The following is a 25546-nucleotide window of genomic DNA, read 5'->3' on the forward strand; positions in this document are numbered from 1 at the left end:
GCAGGTTATCACACAGAGAAATCTGACTGTTGTGATACTTGATATTTTTATCTCTACACGTTGTTCTATGTTTGGTTTCGTTTCGCATAATACAGTATTAGTAAGCTTTTGAAGTTCTAGGAAACCCTCGAAAATGGTCAATATATTGAGTTAACAGGGGAGGACTGAGGCAAACCCCAAACGGACAAAACTGTGCGCATGCCCAATAAAAAGGATACTTTTCACGACACTTTTCACTTGTTCGGATACAACGCATATTAAAAATCCCACAAAAAGTTAATGTTTTCTTCATAAACTAAAAAAATCAAATGCAAACTAAAGACTTTGTGAGTACTCTTAAGAGATTTGATGCTTATCCGAAGACCCTTGAGGATTTTCGAGTCAAAACTTTCGGGGGCGCTACCGGTAAGTAAGAAGGCGTTCAGGCCGGATTTACAAGTCTTCACGGTTTTAATGGAGTTCGTTATGTATAACTTCCCGACTTGGTCAGCTAATCAATAAGCTCTTTGGTACAAATCTTTCGAAGTGACCGGTTGCAAAGCGTAAATTCTTTGCGTTTATTGAATTGCAGGGACCACGAATACTTTGTTTGTTTATTGTGTAAACGTGGCATAATTCCCAGTAGTTTTGTAACTATGCATCGCTAATTAGTGGTTTTTCTTTGTTTGGAGTTTGGAATCTTTTCTAATCTGTACAGTTTTGACTCAATCAGACTATGAGAGCGAGATATTGGCATTCTTCGCGCTTTGATTTAATATATAATTACGATAAACCTGACCTACGACAGGTACACTAGTTGTCGAAAACCAAAATTGTATGGCACATCTAGCTCCATGGCAGTGATATGTACGCCATTACTCATGATTTGACTGAATGACTTGAAAATTAATAGTAGACACCTGGATCTGCCCCAGGGATGCAAAAGGTGCTTAGAATTAGTAAAATGTCAACATTGCAGGTATTTTTTAAGACTGTCTTATAATGCACACCTATCAATGTTAAGCCCCAGGGGGGTTTGGCTGTGAGGTCTGCCCCCAGGTTGGGGATTTTGATCATACGACATATCCCCAGGGTGGGGAATTTGACATGCCCACCATCTTGGATAATGTAGAGGGCTTGGAAATCAACCTTGTTCCCACGGCTTTTCCCGTCTCCAAGTAGTGAGGGAAAAGCCGTGGGGAAAAGGTTGCTTGGAAATAACTCCACCATCTTGATAAATACCCAGAAGGCATTCAAAGGAACTTCCTGCGTTCCTGAGAGATGGCTTAATGAAAGGTGAGTGGTACATAGATTGCACTCTTATTGTGTGCAGAAAGGTCTAAAGGCTATCATTTTGGCCACCTTTACTCGCCCCAGGGTGAGGGCTTTTGATACTTTTGGCCAATTATGTTGTCCAGGAGGTGGGAAGCTTGACTCTTTTTCTCAGAAAATGTCAAACCCCCCCCTCCCCCCCTCCCCCCTTCCTTCTCCTGGGGCTTAACATTGATAGGTGCATAAGTATATTAGTTTTAACGATGAAATGATATATGACATGGATCATATATGAACTGCAGATAAGAAATCAAGTGAAGCTATGATCCTCACAGTTGTGAAAGCAATTTTTGAAATTTCATAGAGAAGCCTGAAAAATTCAGGACTTCAACAGGGTTTGAACCTGTGACCTCGCGATATCGGTGCGACGCAGTTCATATATGATGCATTTTATATATCATTTCATCGTTGATTCATTCCTCACAGGAACATTAGAATCCGCAAGTGACCAGCTGCCAATGTCAGTGGCTTCATAGCTCAGTTGGTTAGAGCTTCGCACGGGTATCACAAGGTCACGGGTTCAAACCCCGTTGAAGTCCTGAATTTTTCAGGCTTTCTACGCTATCGCGAAAATTGCGTTCACAACTGCGAGGATCATAGCTTCACTTGATATAATGTAAATTTAATAATCATAACTATTACAAAATTTTTGAATCTGATTGGTGCTGTGTGCACCTTTTTGTTGCATAATTGGCGTGCGATCGTGTGGATGTCCAATTATATTACAGGTATCCAATCTGAACAACTCTAAATTGGATACCTGTAATTGGACACCTACATCATTTTTGCGTCAATCACATGTACTTGGATGGGGTCTTTCTTGCTGTTTTCCTACTGTTTGCAAAACAGTTTGCGAGGAGGGGCAAATAATAATTTTTATTACTTTATTGTTGTTAATATTAAATGTACCGGTATATTCAAAATGAACTGAACTGCCACGAACATGATTAGGATAGCAGGTGCCCATTCAGAGCTTACTTTAAAGTTTATTCTATCCAGTGTTCAAGATGAATAGTTTGTTTTACACGTACTTAAATTATGAAGTTGATGTAGTCAAGTAAAAAATACTATTCCTTATTAATTTCCTTGCAGTTACCCTCGTGAGTGGTTTTCTGATGTTTATACTATTTGTATCAGAATTAAGTTTCTATTTATCAACAGAGGTAAGGAGTTGAAGTCATTGAATTTTTTAATATTCTAGCAAGTGACATTTGTTCATTTTTAATTTCTTGAGTAAGACTTTGGACTGGTTGGCCCTTAGTTGGTTGGGCATGAGATTACTGGTTGGTGGGTCGTGAGTTCATTTCAGTTGGACAAACATTTGCAATCTACAAATAACTGAGGAGAAAGTGCTGCCTTTGTGGTGACATCTGAAATTTCAAATGATTAGACTTTCAAGTCCTTGCAGCTAAAGGGCTTTAAAAATTAAAAATAATCCTCATAGACAACCACTTATCGGGACTTTGATTTGAATTTTAAGCAGCAGGGAACTGAATGGTGAAGAAAGAAGCAGCAAGGGGGTCTGTCTGAAATGAGCCGCGGTTCATGTTTGTAGACTGTAGTAGCTGGAGGAAATCCCTTCTCACCTGCCCTTGCCAACTAGCAACTCTGTGGGACATAAAAAAGCCACAAAATTTGTGAAGAATAGGACATTGCTACCATTGCAGCTGTAGTTTTGTCTACAGTGCCACAGTAATAATTATTATTGGCAGCCCCTGCGCTGGCAACCCTGCCTTTAAGAGTATTATGCTAAAAAACCAAGAATATGCTGGAGTCTTTTAATTTAATCTAATTAGCAGTAAACTACTACAAGTTAATGTGGCCAAAAGCTTAAGCAGGTTGGATGACAATGATGATAGAGAAAATATGATGCAATATTATTGTTTTTGCCTCTTTACAACCTTTCACTTCAATTGCGTACAACATGGGACAGTTCATTAGACTGATGGCAGAAACAATAAGCATTTTCCTGCTCAAAACAAAACATTGATTTGATGAAAAGGACATGTAATTAATACTACTGTCTTGCATACAACTCTTCACAATGCATTAGTAGGGCTAATAACGCTCACATGGTTCATATGGGTAGAAAACTAGGACTTCATGTTACCCGCTAATAGTCAAGTCTGTTGAAATATAAGTGCTACATGGCCAACGTTTGCAAAAATGTAACCCTTCCTTGTCCCTCTTCACGATGCAGTTCAATTTATTGAAGGACCCCATGACCAGATGATAAGCTACTGGCACTAATGCACCAATCAAATCGAAACTTTAACATCCCCTCCCCCCTCTCCCTCGGGCAAACCCCGGGCATTTGACTATCTTCTGTGGGCGGGAAGTGGGAATTTGACCTTTGCCTGCATAGAGTGGGGAAAATTGAACCGGAAGTGTCAAATGATTTTTTTTTGGGCGCTGAAGTTGCTAACAGTTAAAAAACATGTGTTTGGACGAGATGGAAGAGTTTAATTAAAGGAAGAAATGTAGCATTTGTGAGTCATTGGCTTACGAAAAAGGTCTTCAAAAGGTCTTTATTAAAGACAGGAGGAGGAGACGACGATTGTTCTTTAGTAGGGTATGACAGACAAATCCAACGATAGGGTAGAGCATTTGAACACCATTTTGGCCTGAGGGGGTGGGAATTTGAACGATCCAATCTTCAAAAGTTCAAATGCCTGGGCTTTGCCCAGAGGGAGGGGGGGATTTTGAAGTTTCAAGTTGATCGGCGCATAATGGTAGACAACAGGTCAAATCAGAGCCCTCAGCACGATTTGAACCTATGCTTTCATAACACCAGTTACATGTAGATTGAGCTGCAAAAACTCCTGGGAAACAAGGTTGTTCATTTACTAGATTCTTCATAATCAAAGAGACACTAGTCTGTGTGCTCAGCAATGTCATTTTCCAATTTCAACATTATTATGTACTGTCATTCCATGACACCTAATGTCATGAAAATTGTACTTTGAACAACTATGTTTAAAAGCACTTCAGTTCCTCCTTGAATTCAGTTGATAAGTCTAGTGTCTTTGTTTCAGGTGACACCTGAACTTTATGTAGATACATCAAGAGGTCAAAAGCTTAGAATAAATCTAGATGTTCTTTTTCCAAAATTACCCTGTGTCTGTAAGTATGTTTTGATGATTGTGATGCATTGCTTGTTTTGTTTTGCTGTTTACAGTGTACGTAAGAACAGGAGGAAACTTGTTATTTAAAACAAATCAAAGAGAGAAATTGATAGCACTCTAGACAAAGCCATTCCAGGTCAACAAATTTGTTGACTGTGTTTAATTGATTTTTTCAGTAGTTAATTTTCCTCCCTTTTTTCAGATTTAAGTATTGATGCAATGGATGTTTCTGGTGAACAACAGGTAGTTGTAAATTAAATTTATTCTGATTCAGTTAAGTCGTTTTCTCTTTCCTAGAGCTCCTTTCTTATTAAATTAGTATTAAGACACTCAGGTTAATTGTGTTAAAAAGGATAAAATATTAATTATAAGAGATGTCTTTGATTTCACTGTTTAGATTGATGTCATGCATAGTATATTGAAAAAAAGAATGGATTTAGATGGAAATCCAATTGATGATGATGCAGAAAAAGGAGGTCAGCTTAAGTTTATATCTTTTTGAGATCGCAATTATTGTATTTTAGATCTTAAGTTCTGTCTGGATCATTTGTTTGAAATCTGTTTCCATCGCAAGGTTGTTGTCATTGTTTGCAACACCTTTCTTTATTGTGATCGGAGCTTACTTGAGAGCAAAGTTCAACTCTACTATCGTTAACAGTACTATCGTCCATAGGGTCAAATGGTTGGTAAATAAATTATCATGATGGTCAATGACAGTTTTTACCACTGAGGCTTGTAATCTCACAATCTAAATGGCAAATTTGCCATTGTCGATAACGTCAATGTGTCACGAAATTGTAATAGCCAGTGCTCGCATCAATCTGTCACACAATAATTATTGTAATAGCCAACCAGCAATGCTCACTTTGCGAAATAAACCAATCAGATTGCAAAAAAGTTATAGACAATGCTTGCTCTTTCTTACTGTCATGATCTTGGTCTCACTCTGAAATAAACATTTTCTTTGGCGTTGAATATTGTCACATGGTAAAAAACACATTAAATGACTGGTTCAAAGTTCTCTGTACTCTTATCGACAACGATATTCATCATCACGGTGGTCAAAATTTGTTGTGAACTCACAATGTGCACAAAATTTTGATCAAGTACTGTGATGATGAATATCGCCTTGGATAAGTTGGAGTACAGACAACTCTGTACTACGTTATTATTAGCTGAGTAATGCAGGAGGAGTGTTTGCTCAGGTTTTTAGTGCCAGGCCAGCAGCTTGAAAACATTAAGAACCAAAAATGCTAACTGTTATTTTCAATAATAACAGGGTGGTGAATCAGGTAAAACTTTCAGTGTCACAAAGATAGATGTTCAAAGTGAACATGGTACAATTGTAGTTAATGTTTGTCCATGACAGTGATTGAAAAGAAGGTCAAGAGTTTCACCTATCAAAGACTATTAACTATCATCTGCTATCATGTTCTGTTTGACCAGGTCTTAATTTAACTCCTCGACGCCTAAACCGGCTGAAACCGGCCAGACTTTTTTACTCTATCTAACACCAGAGTATTTTACTCTGTCTAAAGCCAGATGATTTTTCTCATCAATGGGAATTACCCCAGGAATCAATGGGTTAACCCTTTGTTACATTTTTAATCTTTAAACAGATTTAGGTGATAAGAGTCATGAGGCCAAAGAGTTACTTGAGGTTTGTGTTTCTTAAATGCAACATTCTGGTATGTTAGTGCCTTAATCTTAGGGCACATTGTGACATTTACATTTTAGTAACAAAAACCTACTTTAGCCTTTATTAATTTTAAAAGTATTCATGCATCAGGTGAGGATGCAGCTTGTATGGCCACAGGGATCCACATTGATTCGCAGTCATCTGGTTGTCCCCGATGAGTAAAAATCCGTCCGGACGAGTGTAATAACTCCAAAGGTTGTCCATTGGACAAGTGAAGTTTTAATTAATGCCTTTTCATGAATGCCATCAAATGTCATAATATAGAATGTACTTTCGTTCTGATTGCTTTTCGTTCAATGGAAACTTCCAGGAAATAAGGAATAAAGATGCAGCTTTCCTCAGCAATGGAATTTCAAGTTTGGGGGCCATCTTTGACCATGCGGTATTTTCCATGAAATGATTGCAGGCTCAATGTTCATGCATCTCACCACTGGCGTGGTTGTTAGCAAGACATTTAGCAAAGAGCAATAGACTGACTCGTGGTCTCAGCTCATAATGTGGCGTTAGTTTCAAGTTGTTTCGCCACCTCAGGCAAAAAAGAAAACAAGCAGAGCAGAACCTGCCGCTTATGAACAGGAAAAACACAAAATCTTGGTAGCATATAAAAGGAAGACACTAGACAGGAGCGTCGAAACTTTGGGTCATTGAATTGTAACTTGTACAAATTCTACATTCAAGTATGTTTTGTATGGACCACTGAAAATCAGGTTCCCACAGTGCAAATAAATTAACATATTACTCCAGAGTCAAAATTCATAATTTCTCAGGAGAGTGTAAAATAAAATGCGAATGCTCAAGTTACATGTAATTCAGGGATTTCATTAGAAGCCGGCAAGTGGCGAACTCCGGCGGCTACTCCCCAATAAGGAGCCGGCTACTTTGGAAAACATTCAATATATCCTGAAGGCAGTCATCAATAAAAGGGGTTTTTGGTGATATTTTGTCCCCTCTTTGCTTGTTGGGTGATTTTAAACGAGTTCTATTATAATTTACTCAACACGTGTACGGAAAAACAACGCGATCAATTCTGCTCTCCGCTATGTTGAATGGACAGAAGAGAAAGATTGGTGACAAATCTGCCTGGATTACGGCTGGACTGTCTTCGTTTTCCACATAGAGGAAATAATGTTCTTTTCAGGAAGTGAGACTTGTTATAATTACTCTGAGGAAAGACAATTTTTGTCAATGTCAATAAGTCAAACTCATTTTGCTTACGGGGGCTTCGCCCCCTGGACCCCCAACGGGGCTCTGCCCCTGTACCCCGCTGGGGGCCTGGGCGGCCCCCAGATTCCTCGCCTATGCGGGGGCCTATGGCCCCCAGTGCCGTCTACTTTCACAATTTCTCCACCTACTTCAAATCTTATTGACAACCCTGGTAATTTAATTTATCGACCATTTTCTATACGTCCACATTTTTGCCCGGGCAACCCAAAAATTGTCCAGTCAAGTATATCATAAGACGTACTTGCCTGACTGACGACTTCAATAAAAAATGAGTATGGATCCCTGCAGCCACATTTCAAAAGCAACAATGTAATGCAAACATACAGTTGTACTCAACAGCAAGTCACCAGCCATGTGCGAGATACAAGGGGTGATAGCCCTTATTCAGGACTCGTAGTTTCCAATCTTGAAAAAATACAGTGGCTTGACACTCTGGCAATGTTTGTTATTGTAACAAAGAATTATTGCCAGTGTTTGTCAATGACCCATTTGCAAAAGAAACCATGAATTATACACCAAAGCTTAATAGCACATGCATACATGAAAACGTTTGTAATTGGATGAGGTAATTTTGGCTAAAGTTAACATTCTGTAAAACTTTTAACATTACTTAGTTCACTAATCATTTCTAAATCAATGATCGGTTAATAAAGTGTTAACGTATCTTGCAAAGAAACCAACTATGCATTGTCCGGTGAACAGTTGTTACAGGTCAAATTCAAACTGCCAGCCAAACTCTTACATATATGTAGTGTATGTGTCATTTGGCTTTCAAAAGTGCTATAACTAGCAGCAGGAACTGATTATGGTGATGCCACATAGCACATGGTACAAATTACAATAGCACCATTAGAATGATCCAAGAGTTTTGCATTACCGTTATCAAATGAATATAAAAGCATAATAAACTTCCAGTCAGTGGTTTGGTTTTATTCGTTTTGTTTTGTTTTGTTTTGTTTTGTTTTTTTTTTTTTTGGGATGGGGGGGGGGGGGGGTGGTGGTGAGGGACTCAGGTTTATTTGAGGAAACTGAGGATTGACAATCAGAAGGTTAACATGACCATTACTTTTACTTGAGGAAAAAAAAATCACCTGTCGATCTGTTTTCCTTAATTTACATTCCTGTGTTAAAAAACCAATCTGATTGTCAGGATGAGGGAGAAGTGGGATTAAATGGACAATTCGCCTAAGTTTTCGGTCATGACACTGGATCATGTCGTTCTTTTTTTTCCATTTAAACGTATTGTCCATAAAAGCAAAATTTGAAAATTCTTAAACCCCTCCCTTTTCCTACCTGCAGGGTTCTCATTAAGTGCCGGCAGCCGGCTAAAAAACCGGCTACTTTAAATTTAGAGCCGTCTACTTTTCGGTCATAAACTTGCTATAAACAAGTGGCACTCGCTTCTCCCGCCGCCTACTTTTATATTTAAGCCGTCTACTCCAAAACTTATTGAGAACCCTGTACCTGAAACAAAGAATTGAAAAATGTATTTGGTGGGGTTTTTTTGCAGCTTGATCCCAGCAGATGTGAATCTTGTTATGGAGCAGAGACACCTGGTCAGCCTTGTTGTAACAATTGTGAGGACGTTAGAGAAGCTTACAGGAAAAAAGGCTGGGCTTTATCTGAAGTTGACAATATCAAACAGGTACCATAACAGACGTGTTGACTGTGCAACAAAGTATTGTTGTTACAGTAGTGCATATCAATACACTGTACAAAATCCTTGTATGACAGGAACCCAGGGCCTGGTTGTTCAAAAGCCGATTAACGCTAATCCCAGATTAAAAATTAACCAAGGAGTTTATTTCTCCTCTCCCAAATGCTGCTCAATGCTGATATTGCAAATTTTTACATTAGAGGAAGTCTATCTCTATCTCTATTATTATTATCATTAATACCACTATCGCAGCAATGTTCTGCTGGAGGTTCTGGTACAAGCAACTTCAAGCCGCCTCAGCATTCCAGAACTCTTCATAGGATCTATGCTGATCCCAATCGAAAAGAACAGTCTTCTGCATCGTATGGGTCTAATAAGCCGAATGTGGATATCTGCCATATACTTTTCAAGCTTGACTGTGAAACTCCCCAGTGCCCTATGACAATCGGGGTGATTACAACTTTTGTTCAAGTGCCAGAGGCTTTTGATCTCAATTGCTAAATCCCGGTATTTGTTGACTCTTTCGTTCTACTTCAGAGCGATTCTGCAATCACCTGGGCATGCTACATAATTAATATGGCATATCTTGTTGGTCTTCTCAACAACTACAATGTCGGGTCTGTTGTGTGGCATCTTCTTGTCAGTCTGGATAGTGAAATCCCACATAATCTCTGACTAAGACAGAGATGATTTGTGTGGTTGAAGGGTGGGCGTGTATTTTAGTATACTAAAGGGGGGGGGGGGGGTGGCTCTTAACCAAACTTTTGCTATGGACCCCTTCGAATAATCATTTCTCGAGTCCCTTAAACTCTACAGTTACCATTTTTTCTTTGCTTCAACTCACAACTGTATTTGGTAAATCACGTGACCAAAACAGAAAATGTCTAAAAACTGAGCGAGTTAACTATGTTTTTCACTGATTTTTAACGCAACTGTATGAGAACAGTCTAACCCAAAATCTGTGGCATGGATTTTAAAAAAGTTATTTCTCAAAACAATTATGACATCATAAGGCCCTCCTTTGACACACTTTTCAAAATAGAAATTCCATGGTACAGTTTACAAAAAATGTGGGGACGGTTCCCTTCCTGAGAAAAAACCACCTCTTCCTTTCGTTTCCTGAGAGTTTTTACATGTTTTTCGCTGTAACACATGGCAGAGAACTGCCAGGACTAGTTGCATGCACCTTCTGATTGAAGTGATGTCAGATTTCCAGTGACAAAGTTACTTCAAGGAACCATCCTTACAACCTTTTCGTAGGGCTCTTAAATAAAAAGCTTCCTATAAAGCAACCACTGTCTTTCTGTAGTTAGGTGGCCCACCCCTCCCCCTCCCCTCCCCCCCCCTGCCCCCTTAATATTGTATCTTTAGCTATGTACAGGTGCAGAGCCACAGATACTACTGCAAATCAACCCTCTTATGGTTGAGATTTTCAGAACATAAATATCCTCATTCACCCTTTTCGTCCTCCTCATCATGTATCATCATCATCATCTTCATCATCATCACCATCAATCATCCACCATCGATCATCCCCTATCCATCATCCAACATTATCATCATAATCATTCTTACTATTACTAAAACTTGGACAGGCTTTCAGGATCCTTTCCTAGTCTCCTGCATATGATGTAGGAACTTGGTTTACTAGGAAATAGTTTTTAGGGAAGGCCAGATTTTTAGCGGCATTGGGCCACTGATATTATTCTTTTTTGCAGTGTGTGAGAGAAGGTTGGAAAGACAAACTAAAATCACAGAAGAATGAAGGCTGTTTAGTGACTGGACATTTGGAAGTAAACAAGGTTGCGGGAAATTTTCACTTTGCTCCAGGAAAAAGTTTTCAACAACATCATGTCCATGGTGAGATTTTACGGGTCATTTAATATTTTTAGCATCACAAAATGCGAAACAAATGTTGTTCATGTTTAAAATTTAGAGGAAATTAAAACAAAAAAAAGCTTGTCTCGCAATGATTATAACTTAAATAACATTATTGAAAGTTCTACAAAATTCAATTGTAATAGCAAATTAAAGAGAAAATAAACTTATAATACTGGTTAGACTTCAAGTAGTCTCAAATTTCGGCAATGGATTGTGGGGTGGCAAAACACACATGTATGCACGCTCCCCTTGCATTGTGTCTCCTTGCAATGTCGCCCTTCAGCGTGTATTTCGCCTGCCCGCCTGCAATCTGTCACCCAAATTAGAGACTAATTGTGGTCTAATACAAGGTTAAAACATAAATCAGTAGATCCATCTGATAAATGAATAAAACAATAAAATTGCATCTCATTTTATTTGATCCATGAGTTTCAAAATTAAACATTAAATTTTTGTGCAGAAGACTTCTTTTATACATACCTTGGTATTTAGCAATAATTTCATTTTGTACGTGAAAACAAGAGGTCTGAATAAATTGTGCATACTTATCATAAACTTTGATATAACATTTTTTAAAAACACTGCTTGCATGACAATGGTCCGTCTGAGCAGAACGTAACAATGTAGGTCAGGTTCTATTACACTGTAGGATGAGCTGTTTTAGCCATAACCCGTTTTGGTAGTTGAGATCCTTTTCCAATATCTGGAACATTGACCCAAATTGATTGTACTTGAAAACTGTGTAACTTCCTGGAATTGTGATTCGCATTATGATGGCCCTTGTTTAGTTGGGAGTCTGCAGCACATTGTTTGGATATCAGAAATGTTGAATTTGACTGTAATAACATTTGGACCTTAAAAATACTATTTTTAATGGAGATGTCTGTCTGTGGGGAGTGTGGCCCATTTTGCAACACCTTGCGTATTATGTCATGTTTAAAAAATGAGCAGCAGTGTTTTATTGAGGTTTAAAAACACGAGGCATAGCCGAGTGTTTTTAGACCCGATAAAACACATGCTGCAAGTTTTTTGAATGGCTTAACAACATACCACAAAGAGCGTGTCCCTCTGGACTCCAAACAATGGTTCAAATTGTGAGAGGTGAATATTAGCATACAAGAAAAACAAGCTATGCCTTATTAGTATTCTTTATATAAAGAATACTAACGAGGAGTGTTTTATCAGGATATAAAGCTCATGCACGTGACGTTTTATCAGTGTTTTGATAGGCTGTTAGGCTCATGAATTATTAATGAGTTTTTAAATTTCTTGTTGCACAGGTGTCATGTTTTGTCGAATTAAACTTGAAAGAAACACTTGCACACTTTTTATGCATAATTTAATAATAGTTTCTTTACCATTAGAATTAATATATAGAATGGAAATGTAGGTTGATAAAGACTGTCACAGCTTCAGATTTTGGCAAAGAACACCTTCTAAGGTTGCACCGGATGTACATGTATGGACAGCAGGCTTAAAAGAATAAGTGAGGTCTAACATGAAACGGTTTTGCACTTTGCAGTTGCCATTCTCAAGTTAAGCTCAGGGGGAAATATAATAAAACTCAATAGTAAGTAATTTGTTGCAGTTGTTTTAAACCTAAAACCACATGAATAAAAGTGAGGGAAATAATGATAGTGCATAACAAAATTAATAATAATAATTTAAATCTAAATTTAAAATGGCACTTGCACTGTTTAAATGCTTAAAAATGACAATTTTATTTTTACTTAAATGACATAATTTTATTTACTAAATATTATTTTATTTAAAATCACAGCTACTGTAGTGTTCTGCTCAGACTGGGTTAAATTCATCATTTTACTCAATTACCCCTGACATTGGGAAATCTATGATGTCACCCATGGAAATGAAATTCTTGATGCAATGGATACTGAGCCTGCAAAGTTTGCAGGCTCAGTAAGTATGCTCAGTATGCATTTCATCAATTTTCACAATTTGTGTTAAGTTGAAACTTTTTTGGTAGAGGAAGGTGGATTTAGACGTGACTGTGCCTTTTTCTTTTGGCCGCAGGGCATTCCGTGCACTGCTTGAGAACAAATTGACGCGCACACATTTCTGATTAGCACATCAAAGAATCTTTATGTGTGATATACAAAAGGTAGACTGCAAAACAGTTGTATTTTGGCACTGGTCGAAAGTGTTGTCGTCAAGCAAAAGGTCTGACGTGAGGGTGGGGTTTTAGGACACCATTTAAATCTTATGCCCAAATATGGACAAAAGTAAGATCAAACCTGCACACGCGGGAAAAAGCACAAGCTATGTTACCTCCAAATGAGGATATTTTTAAACTAAAAAAAAAACCCCAGCTCTAAACCAGAATTAAACGCTTCTGTGCACAGTTATTGATGTCACCTGTTGTTGTGCACTCAAAAACTACGTCCTTTTTAAATATGCCAAAGAGAGCCTTCTTGGCTGCCAAATGGAAGGGCTCTTTGTGTTTCAGTGGCCCATTATATAATGAAAGTTATGTTAGTTAATGTAATTATCTTCCCTAAGTTGCCATCTTCTTCCTACTAAAAATATCTTAAGGGTTAAAAGGTTCAGTCTTTAAGTAAGAAACCCACCGAATTCCTCAACTGAAATTACAGTTTCTCTCAACTGATGTTATTGGTATTGAAGCAGTGTCAAGCCTCAAGGTCATTTTTTTTTAACCTGAAATCAACCAAACAAACAATTCTCCTGAACCATGCAACTGTTCACTTGTTCTTGCACAATTTTGAAACTAACTTCATTGACATAAACTGGTTGAGGTCAGCTTCCATTGAGTTTGTATTTATCGTGAATGTGTGACATTGTGATTGAAGGTTGTAATCAGATATATATTTTTTTGTTTCTTATTCAACAGTGCATGATTTGCAACCTTTTGGTTCCACTCAGGTGAGTTGAATGCCTTTTTGCGTAAAGCAGAAGACAGCTTGTGCTACTTTTTACTTGATGTAAAAAATTTAGATCAGCCTTTCCTGAAATTCAAATACGAAAAAAATTAGGGCACATGGCTTGCACACGAAATTCATCATGTTATAGCCTTTGTAACCATGAATGTGATGTCATGGAACCGTCACTAAAATAGAAACATTCTTCAATGTCCAGTGGCACAGCTACTTAAATCTTAGCAGGTGAGGCTGCGCAGAGAGATAGACAGAAAGGCCCGTTTTCAGGCTTTGTGCCATGCGTAGAACTGTTAAAGTGGTTTTCATGTAAAAATGAATTTGGTGAATAGAAGGGGATGTTCACCTATCTTGTTACTTTCTTTGCAGTTTAACCTAACCCATCATATCCGTCATTTGTCATTTGGCCATGAATACCCTGGAATTAAACATCCTCTAGACGATACATTTGTAGCTGCTCAAGATAGTAAGTATAAATATATCTCAAAGATTTCAAGGTGGCACAAACCAGTTTCAGCAATTTCAAGAATGTCCTATTAGAATGCCGCGACTCTACAACCTCGTTTCACGGAATGGCTGTGGTATCCTATGACGCGTCAGTTATAGCTTACCAAGATGTACAATAACGCTACAACACTGTATTACATAACAGCAATGTTATGGTACCATATGAAACACCGATTATTTCCAAACAAGATGTGATCATTATTGTGATGTAATAAGTTACCTTGGCAACAGGAAAGCCCAGCAAAAACACCCAATATTTTGGATTTAGTTGCCTATATCTCAAAAACGAACTCGGTGATCCCCCTTTTTTATTGCTGAAATGTGATAAGAAGGCCACGATGAAACTTTCGGCATAGTTTTAAAAAAATTCTGTGTAGAGGATTTAGAGCTACCTTAAAAAAATCACAAAATTGAGGTGGCTCTGAATCCACTTAACAGAATTTTTTAAAACTTTGCAGAAAGTCATCATGCCCCTCTGATTACTTGTCAAAAATAACAAATGGGGGTCACCGAGTTCGTTTTTTGAGAAAAAGCAACTAAAGACAAAATAAAGGGTGTTTTTGCGGGGCTTGCCCGTTGCCACGGTGACATATGATGTCACAATAATGACTGTATCTTGTTCAGCAATAATTTGTGTTTCATTTGGTACCACAATATTGCCAATACATGATACAACGTCGTGGTGCCGACCCTTCTAATAAGAGCGTCACTTGGAATCGTCGAAACTGGTTCGAGGCTCCTTATTAGTACATGAAAACCGTTAAACTAGAGCAACTTCCTTGACCAATCACGGTAATCGTAGGAAATCAAATGATCCAATCGCAACGCAAATGAAATAGATGCAGCCGGTGCAAAAGTGCGGGAAAACGCGAGCGAGCAAGTCTTTGGCCTCTGATTGGCCGCGATTTTTAATCAAAATAGCGAGGCGCAGCATTGCAAACTCCAAGCAATCGCGGAAATGTTGTCGGCATGGTTACATGACTACTGTATTCGTCTCGCTGTTTGTGGGACAATATTTTTCAAACTCATTAAGATAGGAGGTTGTTCGTAATTATTACTTCCATTTAATTATTTTTAGGTGGACTTATGTACCAATATTTTGTAAAGATTGTTCCAACGACATACCGCAAGTTGAATGGCGAGGTGAGTACGAAGTTTTTCGAAATGTTCTCGTACTCAAAACTCAGTACAACTCGGTTTTCTGCCCCTTTCTCTCTGAGTTAGAGTCAAATTCAAAGTATTTGAGAGATTAAGCATCAAGCAAACGGCAAACGTCGTACTAAAATTTGCGTTTTGCCAAAAATGGAAGAAACTCTTTTGATATGAGCTCATTTCTTGCGTGTTGGCAGCAGGTATCGATTAACTTTTCAAAAGAGAGAATGTAACATAGTGGCACCAAATTAGCACCTATTGTATATTACATTTCGCATACGCATATGCAAGTAGGTTGGCACATTATGCATGTAACATAGCGGCACCTAATTAGCACCTATTGTATTCTACATTTCCCATATGCATATATAAGTAGGTTAGCACATTATGCAAGGGTAGAGAGCACACACAAGCACGCGGTGTGTGAATAACGAGAATAAACTCCATCGACATCCGACTACATGGTGGCAGCATTTTACAAGAATAATCACTAGAGTCAAATCGAAAGAGGCCAGCAGAAACGAATTATGGCAACAGCAACGTCTTTTGCGTCGCCACAGATGAACTGGGACGCTCCTGATCCGATAATTGCATTCGCAAGATTCAAACAAAAATGTCAGCTTATGTTCTCAAGCGTTCTCAAAGACGCCGATGACGAAGAAAAAGTGAGCTATATTTTACTCTGGTCGGGTGAAAAAGGTCTGGATATTTACAACAGTTGGACATTCACAAAGGAGGAAGAGAGGAAAAAACCTGCCATTATTTTCGAACGGTTCGAGAATCAATTGGAACCGAAGACGAGTCATCGAATTCACAGATACACACTACAAGGAATGCGACAAGAACAAAGCGAGCCAGTGGATGATTTTATCTCAAGATTAAAAAACCTAGCAGCAAAATGTCAATTTCGCGACAGCACCGAAGTCGAAGACAGAGTTCTAGATCAGCTTATTTGGGGGTCAAAAAACCCCGATGTCCAGAAGTCCCTCATAGGCCGAGACAAATCATTGACCCTTGCAGGCGCTATCGAGATTGCAAGAAGCCACGAGGCGACAAGTAAACATATGAAGACATTGGCAGGAAGTAGCGAAAGCCATCAAGAGGATAGAAGTGTAGATGCCATTCATAAGGAACAAGAAAGGGAATCCTGTAACAACTGCGGAAAACAACACCCGAGGAACAAATGTCCAGCCTACGGTACACTATGTCGAAAATGCGGCAAAGCTAATCATTGGCAATCTGTCTGCCGATCCAGTAAACGGAAACAATTTATCCAAGGAAGAAAGCCGGTTTTCAAAAAATCTATTCACACGATTGAAGACAGGGGCGATGAAGACAATGATGAAATTCTCACAATTAGCACAATCGAGGTTAACACCATAGAAGACACGCAACATTCGATGACACATGACACACGCGATGAAGTGTTTGCAACACTGGAAATAACCCAGCCTGAAAAGAAGCGGAAAATTAATCTCCAGTGCAAGGTGGACACAGGTGCACAGAGCAATGTTTTGCCTATCAGGCTACTTCGCATAATCGCCCCAGAGAAGTTTGATGACGAAGGAAACCTCAAACCAGAAGTACTGGAAAAGAATGAAGCCGTCCTCTCAGCATACGGTGGCTCTGTAATTAAGCAGCTTGGCACTATAAACATCTTGTGCAAGTACAAAGAGAAGAAGATTAACTGCATTTTCTACGTCACGGATACTTCAGGGCCAGCTATCCTCGGTCTAAAAGCGTGCATTGCACTAAAACTAGTCTCCCTCCACTGTACGCTAGGAACAAATCAATTAAACCAGGCTGATCCAAATAGCAGCTTCAATTCTCCAGCTCAAAATCCGGGTACTTGCAAGAAAAACTCGAGTTACATTGGAAGTCATATACCACTAGAAGAGCGGCCATCAATCACAAGTAAACAAGAGCTGATGGATATGTACCCAGAATGTTTCAATGGTACAGTTGGATGTTTTGATGACTACACATACCACATCACACTGGATCCTGAAGTATCACCGGTGGTCCATGCACCCCGCAAAGTACCTATAGAGTTGAAAGACAAATTACAAGCCGAATTACGCGAGATGGAAAGCCAAGATATCATTGCGAAAGTAACCCAACCTACGGATTGGGTCAACTCCCTGGTCATTAGAGAAAAAGAAAATGGGCGACTTCGGTTATGCCTCGATCCCAAAGACCTGAATAAGGCGATCAAAAGAGAACATCATCCCATACCCACTCTAGAGGAAATCACACCCAAATTATCAGGAGCAAAGCTTTTTAGTAAGCTCGACGCTCGCAATGGCTATTGGAATGTCAAACTAGATGACGAGTCCTCGTACCTGACAACCTTCAATACACCATTTGGTCGGTATCGTTTCCTCAGAATGCCGTTTGGCCTACGAATGAGTCAAGATATTTTCCAGTTCAAGATTGATGAGACGTATCGTGATTGCCTGGGAGCCATTGGTATTGCAGATGACGTCACAGTCTATGGAAAGAACGATAAAGAGCATGACTTACACCTGCATGAAACCATGGAACGTACCAGACAGGCCGGCATCAAGCTCAATGACGAGAAGTGCGTTATCAAAACAAAGGAGTGCAATTTCTTTGGTATGCTCTACACACCAGACGGTGTCAAACCCAGCCCAGATAAAGTCAGAGCCATAGAAAGTTTAGAACCGCCTAAAGACAAGAAGGAGCTTCACACCTTTTTGGGGATGGCAACCTACATGAGCTCATTCATCCCCAATTTAGCTGACCACACTGCCCCCTTAAGAAACCTCTTAAAGGAGAACGTTGATTTCACATGGAATCCATCACATTCGAAAGCCTTTGAGAAGGTGAAGGCATTGATATGTACCACAACGACCTTGGCCTACTATGACAGAAAGGAACCAGTTGTCCTCCATGTTGATGCATCAATTAAGGGCTTGGGCGCAGCTCTCTTCCAAAACGACAAGCCAATAGCCTTTGCATCGAAAGCACTTACCCCTGCGGAGACCAGATATGCTAATATCGAACGGGAACTATTGGCAGTGGTATACGGCTGCGAAAAATTCCATTCGTATCTCTATGGAAGATCGTTCGTGGTTAAAACAGACCATCGTCCCCTGGAACAGATCCATAAAAAGAACCTGATGCAAGCACCTCCACGCCTTCAAAGAATGCTGTTGCGTTTACAACCTTACGACTGCGTCATTAAATATCTTCCAGGAAGAGAAATGGTTACAGCTGACGCCCTGTCACGCCTTTCGCCGTTGGATGAATTTGAAGTGTCGGACATGAATGTGAAAGTTCACCATCTAATCAGAATCACCCCAGTCAAAATGGAAGAGTTCAAAAAGGAAACTGCGAAAGATGAAACCCTGCAGCTTCTAGCCCACAAAGTTATGCAAGGTTGGCCTGACAGTGGGAAGAAAATCATTTCGGCGCTAAAACCATACTGGCCCCTACGAGATGACATATCAGTAGAAGATGGGCTGATACTTCTTGGAAGCCGTGTTATAGTACCTGAATCCTTGAGAGGCAACATCTTGCAGCAAATCCACGGAGGGCACTTTGGTATGGAAAAATGCAAGCTACGAGCCAAATCCTGTGTTTACTGGCCAGGCATATACAAAGAAATTGAAAACCTTGTAAACTCATGTTGTGTCTGCCAGAAGTACCACAATTCCCAGCAAAAGGAGCCAATGATACCAACAGAGATCCCTTCAAGACGGTGGAAAACACTGAGCGCAGACCTTTTCTACGCTCAACAGTCGTGGTTCCTCATAGTTGTCGACTATTATTCCAAGTTCCCATTTGTCAAGAAACTTCAAAATCTTACATCCGGGGCTGTTGTTAATGAAATGAAAATGCTATTCGCAGAAAATGGAATCCCAGAATCTCTTCAATGCGACAACGGCACTCAGTTTACATCCGGCGAGGTCCATCAACTGGCAAGCCAGTACGGGTTTGAAATTGTGACGTCATCTCCACATTACCCACGTGGCCATGGGTTCGTTGAACGTCAAGTCCAAACGGTTAAGAAGACGATCCTGAAATGCAGAGAGACTAAAGAAGACATAGATCTAGCCCTGCTGGCTCTACGAACAACGCCCCTGAGTTCCAATATACCGTCACCAGCTGAATTACTGAATGGCCGAGTATTTAAATCCACACTTCCTGGTAAGATCCAGCCATCAAAGAACCAAGAGGAAGTTAGAAATTGGCTCAAAGCGAGACAAGACAACCAATGCCACTATTACAACAGACACACCAAGGAGCTCCCTGAATTACACAGAGACCAAGCTATCTATGTACAAGACCCTGTGAGAAAGACATGGAATCCTGCTAGGGTCATAGATCGGGGAGAGACACCCCGCTCATATCTCATAGAAACTGGAACTGGTGCCCAATTGAGAAGGAATAGAATCCATCTCAGACCGAATAATGCTTCCAACAATTCGGCAAACAACTCTTCGGATTCCATGTCCCAAAGAAGCATGACTGCACAATATTCAAGCGCCATTCTACGAGAATCCACTGCGGCAGGCAATTCAGCAAATGACCCATCAAGTGGCAAGTTGACTATACAGCCCTCAAGCTCCAATCCACAATGTTCTAGTGTAACAGGAGAGGCCGAGAAAGGACCAAGAAAATCCCGCGCGGGACGTGAAATCCGGGCACCGGAAAGACTTTATCTCTGACGCTTGCTTTAATAGTTTATATTAGTATGATACATAAACACTGGACAGAAAATCCCTATATATATATATATATATATATATATATATATATTGTTACCAGTTTTATTCGTTGTCAACATATGGACAAGATATATTGGCCCGAATGAAGATATTGTGATATTGTTTGTTTTCCATTTAATTATTATAGTTTTAAGAGAAGGGGATGTAACATAGTGGCACCAAATTAGCACCTATTGTATATTACATTTCGCATACGCATATGCAAGTAGGTTGGCACATTATGCATGTAACATAGCGGCACCTAATTAGCACCTATTGTATTCTACATTTCCCATATGCATATATAAGTAGGTTAGCACATTACGCAAGGGTAGAGAGCACACACAAGCACGCGGTGTGTGAATAACGAGAATAAACTCCATCGACATCCGACTACAGAGAATAACATAATTTTCATGCTTCTATGACAAGCAGCACCCCGCCGTTTCGCGTTTTACCGCTTCACGTAAACGCCATGCTTACTCTCTCTATTAATCGTAAAATAGGGGAGGGGAAGCAGGGGTGGCGTAGTGGTGAGAGCACTGGCCTCGCACCAGTGTGGCCCGGGTTCCATTCCAGGTCCCGGCGTCATGTGTGGGCTGAGTTTGTATCCGGAATCACAGATACATGTTGAACGAGCTCCTGAGTGTTCCGTGAGTAAACAAATTACACATTACAAAAAAATAAAAAAATTGCAATCACGAAAGAGTTACAAGGGTAGGTTGCGTTCTCTCTCTGATATATTTTCAGTCCTGTTCCCCCCGAGCGCTGGTATTCTTCTGTTTGCCTTCGCAGCAGGGAGGGGAAGGTAACTTAAGACAAGAGTTGGATGGGAGGGGTATCGAAGGTACTTTTGTTGTTTTAATTCCCGTGCAATTTATGTATCCCGGAATGGTATGCAAACAGCTTGATCAGATTTTCATGAGTTCCGAAATAAACTCCCTATGCTAATATCTTCATATTTATTGGTTAATTACGCAGGTTGTAAACACTAATCAATTTTCAGTGACGAAGCATAAGAGAGTTGTGCGTCAAGTCTCGGGTGAACACGGTCTCCCAGGTCAGTAATGCTGCACCGCTGCTATATTGCAACGACCACGACGTGTTCTGTTTGACCAAGCCATCTCACGCAGGCCGATCAGATTAAGTTTTTTCCTACCATTGCTTGAAACGCGGTTTTCCTTCAAATACAAGAGGTTGGCTCCTGGCAGCAGGGGAGATGTCAGCTATTCTTCAGCAATTAGAATATCATATCTAGCACCGGTGAAATAGCAGATGGGTCAGGCGGAAGAATTCATTTTAGGGATCAACGGCTGGCGGTCAAATAGCGTTGTCAGTTGTTACTGCGAGGGCCGAGATGTCCTTTGGGCATAACGTAGACAGGCTCTACAAATGGCATTCTTCGTGGAAGGGAACTCAACTGGGGGCCCCACCACGTGCTTCTGCTCGAAGACTATCATGTGATGTATCACATGATGTATCACATGACCTTCTACCTCCCTAGGAGATGGAACTTCACATAACATGACATATAGAGAGCTTAAATGCACGAGACGTTTCTGAACCATGAATGACAACCGGAAAAAGCGCTGTTTTTCATTTTAACTTGTTTTGATGCTACCTCAGTGACCTAGCTGGGTATCTTTTCTCTGTTAGAGACGCTCAGTTTAAAATCTTAGAGAAACTACGGGAGTAGGGTGCGAAATGTTCACTTCCGGTTTTTGCCCGTGGCTCAAGAGTCATCACAGGGCTTTTCCGCGATCGTCATCGAGAGGTGGAACCAGCTCTTGACATATTTGCAAACATGCGAATACACTCATTCATGATTTTCGACTTGATTTGTTGCTGGATGGAAACATTAAGAAACCAAAATTGAGAACGGTTTTCCTTTACCAACCTGAAACAGTCGATTCTTAAAACTAGAACTATGCCTTAGTCTCGTTACTCGTCTTTCCTCTGCGATCTGCCTGCCCCCTTATTCTTGGAAATGATAGTGAAGCGATCGGGGAAGACGCGTGCGCGCAAACTTACCACGTCTCCTCGTGATAGGTAATTTTGTGTGCCCTCGCTTGTTTGATCTTCACGAAGGTGATGATAATAATCATTTTCCTAATGATAATCTTTTATTAGCTCGAGAAGAAAATACAATGAAGGACATTACAACACTGGAAAAAAAAACACGAAATGAAACCCAGATTCCGACTGGGTTTGGCAACCCAGTAATAAGGTTAAAAGAAAGTTCGAGCTGGGAGCTAAGTTAACCTAATTGGTTTTCTAGTTAGCTTCCCCTTACATATAAGGTTCCAAAAAGAATAGCAAGTGAAAACAGAAGAACTAATTTCGACAACGAAATTGAAGATAAAAGAGACCTGTTTCCTTTCTTGTTTTGACAACAGGTAACGTTTAACGTCTTTGGGAAACGAAACTACACTTTTATTTTTAAGTGAAGATGGAAGATCTTCTCAAATGTCGATTGCCATGAAAGAGATGGCTTGTTAGTCCGACATTTGTTCTTATATTTTCTCTCCCTTTTTCAGGTGTTTTTGTTCTGTACGAATTTTCTCCAATGGTTGTTCAGTATACGGAAAACAGAAGGTAAGCTAATCGTGTTTCAAGGCGGGACAGTGCTTTGTGTTGCGATTGTGATCCGTAAATCAGTTCGATATGCTGGTTGAGGTGGCGACTTCGGTTCCGTCTCGCCTTTCGCAGGAAATGATTTTTTTTGTCATATTTCTTTGCCCTATGTGCGTGTCCCAAAACAACAGGGAATCTCCTAGGAGCGTGTTTTTACCGCACATCTATTCGTTTGGAGACCTTTTTCATTTCCACAAATATCTTCCTATTGTAGGAACGACTTCACAGTATATATTATATACTATATATTATTTATTATTTATTATATAGATATTGATGAAATACCAGGATTTCTCCTTTTACTAAAAAATCATATCTTCACCGCGCGCAATGAACATATCATTTTTATCTTTCACATGTGAGGATATAGGTGTTGTCATGGTAACCAACACGATTAGCCAATAAACCGCGAGCTTCCTCTTCATTGTAAGATACTTTTGTGTGTTAATATAATTCTTCTCTACGACATTAACATTTTTATTGCAAAATTTGACATCATGATTTTTGTTTCATAACTTTCATATCTTGTTTCATGTTACACAACATGCGTTTTTTAGCGGTTGGCGACCACTTTTTCATCTTTTCGAAAATGAACAAAACAAGTTGTTTTAAATCTCGAGTGCTGAAAGTATCTCTCACTCGTTCGCTTCGCTCACTCGTGAGAGATACTTGCAGCACTCGAAGATAAAATTCGTATCCCCGCGCGGCCATGTAATATCCTCTATATATTATTATTATTATTATTATTATTATTATTATTATTATTATCATCATCATCATCATCGTCATTATTATTATTATTATTATTATTATTATTATTATTATTATTATTATCACAGTACATAGTATATAGCTTTGTTGCCATCTGTTTATCGGAAAAACAAAACCTTTATAGTTCGTTCGGACAGTGGCAACAGACCCAGAAAGTGAAATAAACCAATCAGGACTAGACGTTCATACATGGTGCCGTCTCCTTGCGTGGGAAAAAGCGGTAGAAAGCAGGCCGTGATTGTTTTTGCTTCTGATTGGCTTAGCAAATGGCGTTGGCGTTTATACAGCAGGCTAAAAAATCTGTTAATGAGCCTGCTGAAATCAACTTGTGACTGCGTGGCCTTCTTCGATCGCCGTCCCTTTGTGATCCTCAACAGGTGTCCGTTCATTGCCCAGCGGTCTCTGTAGAATTTTTTTCATCGGAAATGCAAATAAGATCTTTTTCGCCACTCTTAGATTTTTCCTAAACACGTGTGAGAACAAGGCATAACAAAAGCGAAATTATTTGTCTTTTCTTTGAATTTCAGATCCTTCATGCATTTCCTTACGGGTCTTTGTGCGATCGTTGGTGGTATTTTTACCGGTAGGTTTCAACTGGTACTTACGTTTTGTTTGTCAGCGTACGAAATAAGCGTGAAACTCGAGGATTTCTCTCGCATGAAGTGACTTCTTCTGCGTTTTTTACGTGGTTCAGTACTTTTGATCTAATGTGTTCGTAGCATTTGATGCTACATTCAAATTGTTTCAAACCAGAGGCGTCAAACAATGTCTGATTGTGAACCTGCCTGGTTGCAACGTGAACGTGAACTCAAACTCGACATTTTTTAATTACACCAAGAATATTTAACTAATATGGATAATTTCCATTTGTTTCAGTTGCTGGACTCATAGATTCCATGATTTATCATTCATCTAAAGCACTTCAGAAGAAAATAGACTTGGGAAAAGCGACCTAATTAATTAATCAATCAATCAATTTTCTGTAACGCCGTCTAATGTGACAAATGACGTGACGTAAGGAGTGCGTGACAGAAAAAACAAATAGAGGGAGGCAAGCAGCAAACGTCTGGTTGAAATTTGCGTTTTGTCAAAAATGAAAGAAGCTTTTTTTCCTCCTGTTTGCCACAAAGATCAAGTGAATTCTGTTCTCAAGGAAAAAACGAAATTTCGGTTCCGTTTCACGCAAACGCAATGCGGAATATCGCGTTTACGTGAAATGGCAAAACGGGAGGCTTCCACTCGTCACAGTGGCTTTTAAGTTCGTTTGTCCACACTTTTAAGAAGTTGCTAAATGTCATAACAAACATGTTTCTTTTTGGTTTTTGGCAAAACGCGAAATCTCTCGTGTACCAACACCAATACAACTTCCTTGTAGTTCATGTTCTAGACTGTAGTGTAGCAGCTCTCGTAACGTAGAATTTGATTGGCTTGATACCCAAGCTGAAAACAAAGCAGCAACGTAGCAGCTCTCGTAACCTGCTATTGTTTGGGTATTGTAAACAGCTTCTATTGTTTAAGTCTAAGTCATTGTTTCAATTGTTTAGTCTTTTGGGTATCGATCCAATCACATTATACGTTACGAGAGCTGCGTTCTAGTAGCCTGTTCCAGGCTTTCAGATAGTGGAGGCGAAGGAACGAGAACGAGCCAAAGAAATCGAGCGGGGTCTGGGGGGGAGGGGCGGGAGACCCAGACCCCGCTCGATTTCTTTGGCTCGTTCTCGTTCCCTCGCCTCCACTATCTGAGAGCCTGGAACAGGCTACGTTCTAGAAGTAGAACTTTCGGTGCTCATCTTAACTTTTATAAAATGAAATAAATTAAGAGGCCAAGTACACAGCGGTTATTCGCCGTTTTATCGACACTTTTACTGTCATCCATAGCAATTTGTAAATTCTTTCAAAATAAACGTGTTCAGATCTGGAGTCTGTGTTGAAATTTCCTC

The 25546-nt window shown here is 39.7% G+C and overlaps 1 protein-coding gene across 2 annotated transcripts; it reads left to right on the top strand.

The window, feature by feature from the left end:
• The first annotated feature begins 212 nt into the window (after window positions 1-212).
• LOC138004424 (endoplasmic reticulum-Golgi intermediate compartment protein 3-like) lies at window positions 213-25526 on the top strand. 2 transcript variants are annotated; one of them, XR_011123785.1, is made up of 16 exons: window positions 213-405; window positions 2404-2474; window positions 4347-4434; window positions 4639-4679; window positions 4834-4912; window positions 6056-6096; window positions 8870-9004; window positions 10735-10876; window positions 13767-13798; window positions 14179-14275; window positions 15395-15459; window positions 21183-21261; window positions 22739-22796; window positions 24134-24189; window positions 24483-25190; window positions 25363-25526. XR_011123785.1 is itself a non-coding variant. In XM_068850930.1 (15 exons), the coding sequence occupies exons 1-15, from the start codon at window positions 309-311 to the stop codon at window positions 24560-24562; spliced, it is 1161 nt and encodes a 386-aa protein (XP_068707031.1). In that variant the 5' UTR covers window positions 213-308; the 3' UTR covers window positions 24563-25526. The 2 variants fall into 2 exon arrangements, 1 of the variants encoding a protein (XP_068707031.1); XM_068850930.1 differs by having other exon boundaries at window positions 24483-25526.
• The last annotated feature ends 20 nt before the right edge of the window (window positions 25527-25546 follow it).

This window comes from Montipora foliosa, chromosome 5, assembly GCF_036669935.1.
Source record: "Montipora foliosa isolate CH-2021 chromosome 5, ASM3666993v2, whole genome shotgun sequence".
NCBI lineage: Eukaryota > Metazoa > Cnidaria > Anthozoa > Scleractinia > Acroporidae > Montipora > Montipora foliosa.